The 13,211-nt window shown below is 48.7% G+C and overlaps 2 protein-coding genes across 3 annotated transcripts in view; one reads left to right on the forward strand and one right to left on the reverse strand.

The window, feature by feature from the left end:
• Positions 1-13,211, forward strand: part of BLK (BLK proto-oncogene, Src family tyrosine kinase) — an 819,573-nt gene that overhangs the window by 230,474 nt on the left and 575,888 nt on the right. The window lies entirely within an intron of this gene.
• Positions 4,521-13,211, reverse strand: part of CTSB (cathepsin B) — a 30,740-nt gene continuing 22,049 nt past the window's right edge. For both annotated transcript variants that reach the window (XM_083432771.1, XM_083432772.1), the window contains exons 7-10: positions 12,184-12,330; positions 10,499-10,615; positions 9,075-9,203; positions 4,521-5,759 (exon numbers count right to left, since the gene is read on the reverse strand). In XM_083432771.1, the coding sequence (XP_083288897.1) occupies positions 5,662-5,759; positions 9,075-9,203; positions 10,499-10,615; positions 12,184-12,330 (491 nt within the window). In that variant the 3' untranslated portion in view covers positions 4,521-5,661. The remainder of the gene's footprint in view (positions 5,760-9,074; positions 9,204-10,498; positions 10,616-12,183; positions 12,331-13,211) is intronic.

Consider the following 13,211-nt stretch of genomic DNA (forward strand, 5'->3'; position numbering starts at 1 on the left):
GGGACAATCAGTAGAATGCACCATCATTCCTAGGCCAGGAGCTGCTTTTCTGTTCAGTACATGTGGTCAAAACAGCCCCAATTTATTTATTTTTTAAAAAGCAGCACCAAATATAGATATTCTTGGTTATTCCACAACCACAGTTGTTGCTTAATGAGCATAGTTGGAAAGGAACTTCTGCTTTGCATCTTCACTTCCTGGCCCATTTCCTCTACAGCAGCCTTCCCTAGCCTGGTCCATGCCAGATGTTTCGGATTGCAGCTGCCCTGGCTGGCGCTGATGGTGTTGCCATTCACAACATCTGGAACGCATCAGGCTAGGGAAGGCTGCTCCAAAGTAGACCTGGCAAACCTGTGGCCTAGATGCAGACTCCTAGCTCCTATCTTTCCCTGCCAACATGGCCACTTGAGACTTGTAAGCCAGCAGCATTGGCTGGTCACAGGTGCCCCAGGCCTACGCTAGAGGAAGCCCTCTTTCAGTACTCTGAACCATAGCTATCCTGGCTCTGATCCATTTTATGCTTAATGTCTGTGTTTGTGTGCATGTGTTTTCCATGGGGGACGGGAGCCACTTTCCATCTTTCCAAAAGAAAAAAATAATGAGTCTGCAAAATATGGGTCCCCTCAATATTTGGTTTTTGACAAAACTTGGGACGGCTGCAGCTTTGCTTGAGAGCGCTCTGATTAGTTTGCCAAATATTCCATATTCTTGAATAGTGTAGAACTCAAGCATTTTTTAAGGGGGAAGAAAGTTGCTGTGTTACATAGATTTGCAAGAACCAGTCACTTGATGATATCAGGGGGGGCGGTTGCCCTTTGAACATCTTGCAGCTTAGGGCTTGAGTTATATCTCCTGGGAAGGGCAGGGGGAGGCCAATAAATTTAACCTTCGGAGTAGAGTTTGTTGACTGTCTCGTCTGCGCGAAGATTGCTGAGTCAGGCAAACACTGAACTTTTCCAACAGGGCACCTGCATTTGTATCATATCCAGGCTAAGCTGCACCTGCAACAAAATGTTGCAGTGCTTGGGAGATCCTGCTGTTCACACTCACCCATCTAGTAATTCCATGGGTGCTATAGATCTTTGCTAAAAAACAAAAAAACCCACCTATTTCCAGCTTCCTAACCCTGCGATAAAGCATCTACTTCACATGCAGAAAACCCGTGTGTGCAACACTTCGCCAGATGGACCAAATTGCTCTGACCGTACATAAAAGCAAATTCCCATGTTTGCCCCACAAGCCTCCTATGGGCTCCTCTCTTGGGCATGAGTTGTGGTTGTGTTAGCATCCACAACACACGGACCAAGAAAGAGGAAATGACAGCTTGTCTTTAAAGAGGAGTGTCTCTGCTTTGCTTTGTACATTTGACGCATGCAGCAAGGAGCCACTAAAAGACCTTTGGTGGAAGACCAACCTTCCTGTGGCAGGGGTTTTTGACTATTTGACCGCTAGGGTCCCTTCCAGGTCTACAATGCTATAAGCTTTTTCTAGTGTTGAAAGTTTGTGTCTGTGTGTGTTGGGCTGCATGATGCCAGAGTGCCTTCTAATTCCTGGATCCAGCAAGGGTTAAAATAATAGATTTCCACCACCCGCCCCCACACACTGTTCTCCCCAAACCTTATACTGTATTAAGGTAAAGATAAAGTACCCCTGGACGGTTATATGGGGTTGCAGTGCTCATCTCGTTTTCAGGCTGAGGGAGCCAGCGTTTGTCCACAGCTAGCTTTTCGGGTCGTGTGCCCAGCAGGACTAAACCGCTACTGGTGCAACGGGACACCGTGATGGAAGCCAGAGCGCCCGGAAACGCCGTTTACCTTCCTGCCACAGTGGTACCTATTCATCTACTTGCACTGGTGTGCTTTCAAACTGCTAGATTGGCAGGAGCTGGGACAGAGCAAAGGGAGCTTACGCCATCAGGGGGATTCAAACCGCCGACCTTCTGATCTGCAAGCCCAAGAGGCTCTGTGGTTTATACCACAGCGCCACCCGCATCCCTGTATACAACATCAAATGTCTCACATCAAATATAACTGATCTGTAGACTTTACAATCTGAAAATAGACACAATCGCGTTCTTTTGTAACCCCATAAAACATTTAATAAAAATAAAATAAAAAAAGCAACCCCATTGCTGAATTAGCCAGGCAAGGACCATTACAGTGGTGCCCTGCAAGACGAATGCCTCGCAAGACGGAAAACCCGCTAGACAAAAGGGTTTTCGGTTTTGGAGGTGCTTCGCGAAACAAATTTGCTATGGGCTTGCTTCGCAAGACGAAAATGTCTTGCGAGTTCCTGCGGGGTTTTTTTTCCTTTTCCCCCCTTTTCCCCAAGCCGCTAAGCCACTTAACAGCTGATCCGCTAAGCCGCTTATCAGCTGATCCGCTAAGCCCGCTAAGCCGCCAATAGCGCTAATCCGCTAATGGGCTTGCTTCGCAAGACGAAAAAAACCACAAGACGAAGAGACTCGCGGAACGGATTCTTTTCGTCTTGTGAGGCACCACTGTATTTATGACCCCTAAGTATGGCTTATTCAAATAAGAAAGGAAGTTACCTATGTCACATGTGAATAAACAATATACTGCATCCTAAAGATGCCAGTTTTGCAGTCCCTCCTTTCCAGGAAACAAAACCCTTGGTAAACATCTGGAACCCCTGGAATCTTACACTGATCAGAGATTGTGGTGCTGCAGAACGCAACCTAAAAGCTGAAGTGGTCATTGCTTAATGAGCATAGTTGGGAAGGAACAAACAGATTGTGGATCAGAAACAGAAGTTGAAACCTAAAAGCAGCCAGGAGAGAGATTTCAAGTCTTTTCATAGAATCATAGAATAGAATCATAGAGTTGGAAGAGACCACAAGGGCCATCGAGTCCAACCCCCTGCCAAGCAGGAAACACCATCAGAGCACTCCTGACATATGGTTGTCAAGCCTCTGCTTAAAGACCTCCAAAGAAGGAGACTCCACCACACTCCTTGGCAGCAAATTCCACTGTCGAACAGCTCTTACTGTCAGGAAGTTCTTCCTAATCTTCTTTCTTGTAGTTTGGATCCATTGCTCAGTGTCTGCTTCTCTGGAGCAGCAGAAAACAACCTTTCTCCCTCCTCTATGTGACATCCTTTTATATATTTGAACATGGCTATATCAGCCCTTAACCTCCTCTTCTCCAGGCTAAACATGCCCAGCTCCCTTAGCCGTTCCTCATAAGGCATCGTTTCCAGGCCTTGACCATTTTGGTTGCCCTCCTCTGGACACGTTCCAGTTTGTCAGTGTCCTCCTTGAACTGTGGTGCCCAGAACTGGACACAGTACTCCAGGTGAGGTCTGACCGGAGCAGAATACAGTGGCACTATTACTTCCCTTGATCTAGATGCTATGCTCTTCACCGCAACTGTCAATAGACTTGCACAAGAGGAAGAACTTTCTGACAGAGCTGAAGTTGGGTGGCCATCTGTCAGGGATGCTTTAGCAGAAATTCCTGCATCGCAGGAGATTGGACTAGATGACCCTCGGGGTCCCTTCCTACTAGGATTCTATGACTCTGATCAGATTGCTTGGCCTTTGATGAATTTGGGGCTCCTCTAAGATGTCTTGGAGGGACGTGGGTGGCGCTGTGGGTTAAACCACAGAGCCTAGGACTTGCCGATCAGAAGGTCGGCGGTTCGAATCCCTGCAACAGGGTGAGCTCCTGTTGCTTTGACCCAGCTCCTGCCAACCTAGGAGTTCGAAAGCACGTCAAAGTGCAAGTAGATAAATAGGTACCACTCCGGTGGGAAGGTAAACGGTGTTTCCATGCGCTGCTCTGGTTTGCCAGAAGCTGCTTAGTCATGCTGGCCACATGACCCGGAAGCTGTACGCCGGCTCCCTTGGCCAATAAAGCGAGATGAGCGCCGCAACCCCAGAGTCAGCCACAACTGGACCTAATTGTCAGGGATCCGTTTACCTTTAAGATGTCTTGGGCCACAGTTCCAACTGGGCTCAGCCATCACAACTGGAATTGTGGTACGAAACAACTGCAGAAGGCCCAGTTGGTCAAAAGCTGGCCTAGTTCATACCAAACAGACTCCACCCTTCCGAGTGCAATGTGGTTCAAAAACCTGAAAATGTATGCAGCCGCCCCCTCCCAAAATAGCAGCTCTAATATTCAGGCCTGAAGCACGTTCTTAGCCTCAAAGAATTCTGGGCACTGTAGTTTGGCTCCTACAGAGCTACAGTCCCCAGCTACCCGCACCCAGAATTCCTTGAGGGAATGAACGTGCTTCAAAAGTACAGCATTTTGTATATGGAGCTCTATAGTAAGGTTGGGGTTTATCATCACACCAGTTTCTCCACCAGCAGTAGCTAAGCAAGCAGGCAGGCAGGCAGGCAGGCACACAAGACCAGGAAGCCTAAAACTTTTACCCCCAGTACCGCTGCATAATACATACCCAGGAAAACACAAAATCATTTCTGGCCACCAGGGGGAAGAATTAAGAACTTACCATATAGCCAGGCAATGAGGAAGAATAAGAACTTACTATATAGCCAGGTAATGAGGCCTTTATTGTAGAGAGAAGAGACAAATTGACAAATCTTGTGATTGCAACAGCAGCCGATTGTAATACATGGTTCTTGTCAAATGCAAAAAGGGGGTGAGGTGGTATTTCGAGTTGGAAGCTAGTGAAATGAGGAAGATGAGTGTATCTGTCTTATTCCCAACTGCTGGCTGCATGCTTTAAGTTCATTTCCGTAAAAACACAACTTGGTAATTTGAAATAGCAAAAATAGGTTTGTTCTTTATGTAACTACCAGCTGCTCATGCACAAGCCCAGCTCTCCTAACAGAATAGTGATTTAAAAAAAATTGAGTGTCATCACTTAACATCTTAATTTAAAAACGAAACAAAGGCAGAGTCAGTCCCTCCTGCCGCTGTTAAATGCAATTATAATTGTAAGCTGGCTTTCAGGCACCAGCGAACATGATGGCGTGGTAATCCAATAAAGCCAGATTAAAATAAATCAAACAACATTTCACATGGAGATTGCAACAGAGGAGGAGGAGGAGGAGCGCTTGGCTGTCTGTCACATTTTTGGGGCTGGGTCGGTTCAGAAATAATGCCATGGGCCTCTGAAACCTCCTCACTTTCCCCCTACCCAATTTAGGAGCATGTTGAGATGGAGGAAGGCGGCTAGGGAAACATACCCTTTTAACCTCTTGGCACTGGGAGACAGCAGCCAAGGCCGTTGGATCAACTGTATTGGCTCTGCAGCAACTCAAGAGAAATTCCGGAGGATTATTGCAATTAAGGCTTGGAAGAAGACGTTTCAGATTATCATCACTGAGGTGGTAAAGGAATGAATGGGGGCTGCATTCGCTTCCACCTGTGCTGGAAGACTCCCCAAATTCAGCTCTGCAAATTGTCTGTCGCTGGCAGCCCAGGAAGGCTTTGTGTCGAACCCAAGCCACGTGCCTCTCGGCTCAAAGGCAGACTTTGCCAGAGGGAGCAGCGCAACACAATTAAAAACAAAAAATTATCCAAAAGCTTTAATAATAAAAATAAAAAAAGCCAAAGTCTAAAATGTCTTGCATGAAACTTTCGCAACCCCGGCCGCTTATTTTCTCCACAGGTACGATCAATTGATTATTTGCAGAAGGGCTAATTGGCTGGATTCAAGAAAAAAGGTTTTACAGCTGCTTCCAGTACTGGCTGGTCCGAGGGATGCCAGCGACAATCTCGGATTCGATTCCACAGTGGTCCTCCCCACGGAGAATTCTGAAGAAGCCTAGGAGGAACGGAGAAGAATAATGCCTTAGTGAAGGGTCTCCAAGCCTGAGAGCTCTCAGCTAGGCAAAGAGAAGCAACCTTTTAAACCCTGGAGCGTTTTTGTGCAAGCGAGATGGGACACAGAAGCTGCCTTTTAACAATTCCTGACTGCTATGATTTGCATAAGGCAGGCATGTCCAAAGTCTGTTTCGGGGGCCTGAACCGGCCTGTTGGTCGGTTTAATCTGGCCCCTGTGGTAATTTATTTCATATATGTTTTTTAACGTAAGATTTTCAACAATTATTAAACATACTTTTATATCTTATACAATGTTTTTTTGACTTCCATCAATCACATCTGAAAATTTTCCAATCTTTTCACTTAATTCACATTTCCGACTTTCACTGTTACATTTAAATATCATAACTAATGTCTCTCTTCTTTCTATTCTTTGCAATATTTCATATATTTCCCCTTAATAATAATAATAATAAATTTTATTTATATCCCGCCCTCCCCAGCCGAAGCCGGGCTCAGGGCGGCTAACAACAATTAAATAATCAAACAATCAAATAATCAAACATTCTAAAAACATTCCATTATAAAAATTAATTAAGGTCAAATTAATGGCAACCGTTGAGCAAAATTCTGTGCAGGTTGCCAGAGGAGGGAGTCAGGCTGGGACCTGACCAAAGGCCTGGTGGAACAACTCTGTCTTGCAGGCTCTGCGGAAAGATGTCAGGTCCCGCAGGGCCCTAGTCTCTTGTGACAGAGCGTTCCACCAGATTGGAGCCGCAGCCGAGAAAGCCCTGGCTCTAGTTGAGGCCAGCCTAACCTCTCTGAGGCCTGGGACCTTCAGGATGTTTTTATTTGATGAGCGTAGGTTTCTCTGTGGGGCATACCAGGAGAGGCGGTCCCGTAGGTACGAGGGTCCTAGGCCGTATAGGGCTTTAAAGGTTAAAACCAGCACCTTAAACCTGATCCTGTACTCCACCGGGAGCCAGTGCAACTGGTATAGCACCGGATGAATGTGATCTCGCAGTGAAGACCCTGTAAGGAGTCTCGCTGCGGCATTCTGCACCCTCTGGAGTTTCTGGGTCAGTCTCAAGGGCAGCCCCACGTAGAGCGAGTTACAATAATCCAGTCTGGAGGTGACCGTCGCATGGATCACAGTGGCTAGGTCAGGGCGAGAGAGGTAAGGAGCCAACTGCTTAGCTTGGCGGAGATGAAAAAATGCCGCCTTTGTTATAGCTGCAATCTGCGCCTCCATGGAGAGGGAGGTGTCGAAGATTACACCCAAACTCTTAACGGACGGTGCTGGCACTAATTGCACCCCCGCTAGAGATGGGAGTTGCCCCCTCAATCCCATATCGTCCCGTCCCAACCACAGGACCTCTGTCTTCGAAGGATTTAGCTTCAACCGGCTCCCACGTAACCATCCAGCCACAGCTTCCAAGCATCTGGTCAGTGTGTCTGGGGCCGAGTCAGGGTGGCCATCCATCAACAGATAGAGTTGGGTGTCATCAGCATACTGATGGCAGCCCAGCCCAAAACTCCGGACAAGCTGGGCGAGGGGGCGCATAAAGATGTTAAAAAGCATCGGGGAGAGTATCGCACCCTGGGGCACTCCACACACCAAGGAGTGGCGGGATGACAATTCCCCCCCAAGCGCCACCCTCTGTCCCCGACCGGAGAGAAACGAGCGCAGCCATTGAAGGACTGTGCCCTGGATCCCCACGTCGGCAAGGCGGTGGTCCAGGAGTTCGTGATCGACCATGTCGAAGGCTGCTGACAGGTCTAGAAGAATCAGCAGCCCCGACCCGCCTTGATCCAGCTGCCTGCGGAGATCATCTGTTAGGGCGACCAGAGCCGTCTCGGTCCCATGACCAGCGCGGAAGCCGGACTGGAATGGATCCAGAGCCGATGTTTCATCCAGAAACCTACCAAGCTGTTCAGCAACCGCTCTCTCAATCACCTTACCCAGGAATGGAAGATTCGAAACCGGGCGGTAATTGGATAGATCTAAGGGATCTAATGATGTTTTCTTTAAGAGCGGGCGCACCACTGCCTCCTTCAGTTCCCCTGGGAATGTCCCGGTGCCAAGGGACAAATTGATGATATCCCCCAGGGGGGCCCGCACCTCGTCTGGACACGCTCTAATCAGCCAGGACGGGCACGGGTCGAGAGGACAAGTAGTGGGCTTTCCAGCTCGGAGGAGTCTGTCCACATCGGCTGGGGATATCCGGTCAAAGTGGTCCAATACTGGACCCGAGGACAGTCGAGGGGCCTCCAGTTCCTTTATTGTATCCAAATTGGCAGGGAGGTCATGGCGGAGCAACAGGACCTTCTCCGCAAAGCTCGCAAATGCCTCACAGCTGTGTGTCAAATTATTATTTAAATTTGGCTGTCCTTCAAGGGATGTTAAAGACCGAATTATACTAAATAATTGCGCCGGGCGAGAGCTAGCGGATGCAATGGAGGCCGAGAAGTAGAACTTCTTAGCGGCCTTCACTGCCATCTCATAGGTTTTCATAAAAACCCTATAAGATGTTCTTGAAGCTCCGTCACGGGCACCCCGCCATACTCGCTCTAGCCGTCTGAGGTCCCGCTTCATTTTCCGGAGCTCCTCGGTAAACCAGGGAGCCCGGTTTCTGCGGGGTCGCAGAGGGCGCTTAGGTGCGATCTCATCGATGGCTGCCAGGAGCTGGGTATTCCAGCCCTCAACAAGCTCAGTCAATGAGTCGCCAGGGGGAGCAAGGTCCCGCAAGGCTTGGCGGAATCTATCAGGGTCCATCAGCCTCTGCGGGCGAGCCCAAATCGGCTCGCCACCTAAGCGGGGTGGGGGTGGAACATCAATCCTGGCTTTCAGAGCGTAGTGATCAGACCATGGCACCTTCATCGAAGGAAACATGATCACATCTATACCGGCCCCAAAGATCAAATCCAGCGTGTGGCCTGCTTGATGTGTGGGGCCCGAAACAAACTGGGAGAGCCCTAGTGTCGCCATGGAAGACACCAGGTCCAGAGCCTGTGAGGAGGGAGTGGCATCAGCGTCTTGTAGTCTTACTAGCGTCTTGTAGTCTTACTAGCGTAAATTGTTGATTATTCTAAAAAAAGCTCAACAACGTTGGTCGGCCTTCATGGCCCTTCACTTCATCAAATCTGGCCCTTTTTGGATTGCAATCAAGCTGAGTGTCAGATGCTTTCACGACAGCCTTGGCACCAAACAGTATACAAAGATATGAAAGACCCTTTTTCTCCTGCAAAGACACAGCCCAGCCACTCAGCAAGTTATCACCTGAAGAAGCCAGGGCCCCGCAAGTTGCCCACCTACCATTTTCACCCCAGTCGGTGTTCCAGGAGTTTGCAGCCAGCCAGTAGGGAGTGCCGTTGTCGACGCCCCAGCCGAGGATTCGGATCGCGTGGCCGCCAACTTGCTCTCCAGAGACATGTTGATATACGCCTGCAATGATGGAAGAAAGTGACTGTGTGATGGCCTGGGATTCGGACTCGGATGCTGAACCTGAGGGATCCCAGCCTGCACAGGATTCCCCGCCTCCAGAACCAGCTGAGCCAGGGCTGGGGCTTGAGCCTGAAGGGTCCTCCCCTGTGCTGGATCCTCAGGTGCAGGCACCAGCTGAGTCTGCTCTGGCTCCTGAGGTGATGGAGGACCCATTGCCTGCAGGTGCTCCACTCTCGGCCCCGTCAGAGGAAGCTGAGGTTGCCTCTGTGTCCGGTAACCCTCCAGCCTCTCCTGAGCTGCAGAGGCTCAGGGCAGAGAGGCGGAGGGAACTAAGTTCCTGCAAGAGGAGTGCTCGCCTCCAGGTCAGGAGAGGCGAGTCACCAGAGGATCAGGGCTGCCCTGTGCCTCGGGGCAGATAAAAGCCAGCCAGCCCCAGTCCCAGGTTGCGGGAACAACATTGTTGGTTGCTAGTTTCTGTCTGAACCATGTCCTGCTTTCCTGCCTGAGCTCCTGACCTGCCCTGGCTCCCTGCTTGCAAGCCTGTTCCTTACTTCACCCAACTCCCTGCCCTCCCAGCTTCATCTTCTACAGACTGCCTCCACATTGCACCTTTGACCACGGACCAGACTTGGACCTTGCCTCTCGGGTAACCCATGGGACCAGCATAGACTAACTACATCTAAAAACCAAAATGAGCAAGGGACATGGGATGGAGCAACTGCACAGATGTTGTTGATGTTGGCATCAGTCCGTCTCGAAAGACAATGGAGCGCGCCTCCAGGGGTGAAGTCGAAGTGCTGGGTTAGCTTGGGCAGTGTGTATGGAGGTCCTGGGCTACCCAGACAACAAGACCCACCCGCTCGGCCTCGCTGATATGGTACAAAGGAAAGGAAAGCATAGCTATCAACTTTCAGGTTTGAAAATAAGGGATCAGCAGCCTCACTTGTCCCGGGGACAGTCTATGGGATATCTAACAATCCGGGATAGCAGCGGGAATCAGCGGGAAATGGCGCAGGAATAAGGGAATTTCCCGCAAAAAAAGGGAAGGTTGACAGCTATGGTTTGGTTCCAGGAGTTTCCAGAAGGAGGTGTGCAAGGCACCATCCAACCACCTTAAGGACTTCACTCCATATTTGTGGAGGGTTTACTCGTTCGCCTTTTCTTCTAGGGAAGAAGTGTGGCCCGAACAGACTCCCAGGGGCCAGGCAGAGAGGTCCAAAGGGCCTATCCCTGCTGTAAGAGTTAAAGCGCCAGGCAATTTATTCAGAAATAATTAAAAAAAACAATAGCCTTACCCGACTTGTACATGAGGAAGTCTGAGTAAACGACGAATGCTCCTTCCACCGGCCCGTTCTTGTAAATTTCAGCCTTTATCATATCCTCGTTGGGGGGCACACCGTAGGAAGTCACACCTGCGGAGAGAAGAGGAGGCTGTTGGCTTTCTGCAGTATGGTAGCGCTGCAGAGAGCTTGCTGGGGAGACCATGCATTAAAAAGGGACTAAAAAATAACTTAAACAAGGCTTTAATTACAAAAACAAAAACCCCATTTACACTAAATACATCAACAACAAACCAGACCCAACCACCAACCCATCCCCCAGGGGAATGGGAGAGCAAGGTGCTGCTCCTTATATACTACACCCAAATGCTGACACAGCTTAATCAATGCAACTCAGCAGCACCTGCTATGTTCCACAGCTGTAAAGATGGATCTCGTTATTTTGCTCTGGCCCCTTAAAGATATACACATCGGGTGAAACAATGATGAACCTTTACATTTAAAGAAACAATTCAACAGAGGCAACCTCCAAATCAGCAAGAATTCAAAGCATTTAAAAAAAATCAAAATCAGATTTGTAGAGTTCCCACCTTCCCTCTGCTTGACCCCAGGTGCCCAGCTGGGATTCGAGCTGTGGTTTCCTGAGGAGGCATCCTCAGGCCTTGTTTAAATCATAGGGACTAGAAACACACTTTGAAGAACAGGACAGGATGCCAAGACTATAACCTCCCCTGCTTGTCAGTCCTAACCAGTGTAGCCAATGACCCCAGGGATGATGAAGTCACAGCCCTGGCCTATGAACTGCCTTTAGGAAGAGCTGCTCACCATGGCAGACACGGGTGGTGCAGTGGTCTAAACCACAGAGCCTAGGGCTTGCCGATCAGAAGGTCGGCGGTTCGAATCCCCGCGACGGGGTGAGCTCCTGTTGCTCAGTCCCAGCTCCTGCCAACCTAGCAGTTCGAAAGCATGCATGCAAGTAGATAAACAGGTACCGCACCAGCGGGAAGGTAAACGGCATTTCCGTGCCCTGCTCTGGTTCGCCAGAAGTGGCTTAGTCATGGTGGCCACATGACCTGGAAGCTGTACGCTGGCTCCCTCGGCCAATAAAGCGAGATGAGCGCCGCAACCCCAGAGTCGGCCACAACTGGACCCAATGGTCAGGGGTCCCTTTATGGCAGAATTGCATCCCCAAAGGGGACATATCTTAAGCATTAGATTAAATGTAAAGTCCTAAGACTGCAGGCTTCGTCATAATTAAAAACCTGTCCACATTAATCAGATTGCTTTTCTAGGGCTGCTATTTCAAACAGGCTGCCCTGGGTGTCTGTTCTGGATTCTAAAACAAGACACAGAGTTAAATTGCAGCCCTTTAAAGCTTGCAGCCCTGAGCATGCAATGCAAACAGCCTTTTAAAGATTCCATCAGTCTGTGCCAAAAGGAGACAAAGGGAAGCAGGGCTGCTTTGTTGCCTCTGCTGAAACACAAGCATTTTTAATTTGCTTTTCCTTTAATTCGTTCTATTCCACCAGGTAATTACAAGAACTCTTGTTAACCACGAACGAGTGGTGCCTGACCTTGGTGTTACTTCCTCTACCCTCCCCATCCCTTTTTCCTTCTGTGCTGTGTCTTTTATATTTCAAACCAGGGGACAAAGAACTGCATCGTTATTGCTGGCCTTTGCCAAGAAGCAATGCTGTTACCGTAGTGCTTGTCCTCTTTGTAGGATGGAGAATAGCCGTCTTCGCATTTTTTCGTGCACTCTGGGGTTTCGCCCCCTTCCCCGGTGCAAGGGGGTCGGGTTCCGTTGGTGTGGTGCTCGCAAGGAGGGATAGAGTACGGCCTGCAGCCTGTTGGGGCAGGAGCAAAAATACAAAAATCAAATTCCATCCAGGGGGTCATAGGGCCAGAGACCCTGCAGCTGGGACACCAACATATCCTCCAGTCAAAAATAAAACACGCACATCTGCATAATTTTGTTCCTGCTCCACAATTCAGGCCCCAATGTGACTTTCTTTTTTGCAGGAAACGGCAGAACAGAACTATTTCCTTTAAGGCATGCATATCCCCTGACTTCCTGATTATTATTTTTTTAAAGTAGCCAGTTGCAAAATTAAAAGGGAAATGAAACCATGGCCATTTCCACCCCGTACATTTAAATCACTCTTATACCAGCGGAACAGTTTTCACACAAGGCTGTATACAGGAACTTAAAAGCCACGGATGTCTCCAAAATCCATCCTGAACAGGAATCTTTTAGCAGCTGGGCAGAAAGCCAAAAGGAGGCAGATGCTCTGTTTTATAATCTGCTTCTAGTTTATTGCTGACTTTTATCTTCTGAAAGTTTCTTAAAGGATTCTTTCTACCAATGACACAATATAATCCCATTCTCTTCGTCAACAGCTTTGAGTTGCAGCTGTTTTTATTACAAACAAGCCATGTTTAACTTTTCAGAAATAAATAAGTCAATAAGCATAATCTTCCAAAAACATCCTTCACAATCTCTTCCACATATCTGAAGAAGTGTGCGTGCACACGAAAGCTCATACCAATAACAAACTTAGTTGGTCTCTAAGATGCTACTGGAAGGATTTTTTTAATTTTGTTCCACATACAAAACTCTCAAACATCCCCCCCAACACAGGGAATCCCAAGCCAACCATCTACTGCAAATTGAATTTCTGGTCCACCGTCAACTCCCTGGCAGCACTAAACCCAGTTTACTGCTTCC

Source organism: Podarcis tiliguerta (assembly GCF_965153285.1).
Source record: "Podarcis tiliguerta genome assembly, chromosome: 3".
NCBI classification, from domain to species: Eukaryota; Metazoa; Chordata; class Lepidosauria; order Squamata; family Lacertidae; genus Podarcis; species Podarcis tiliguerta.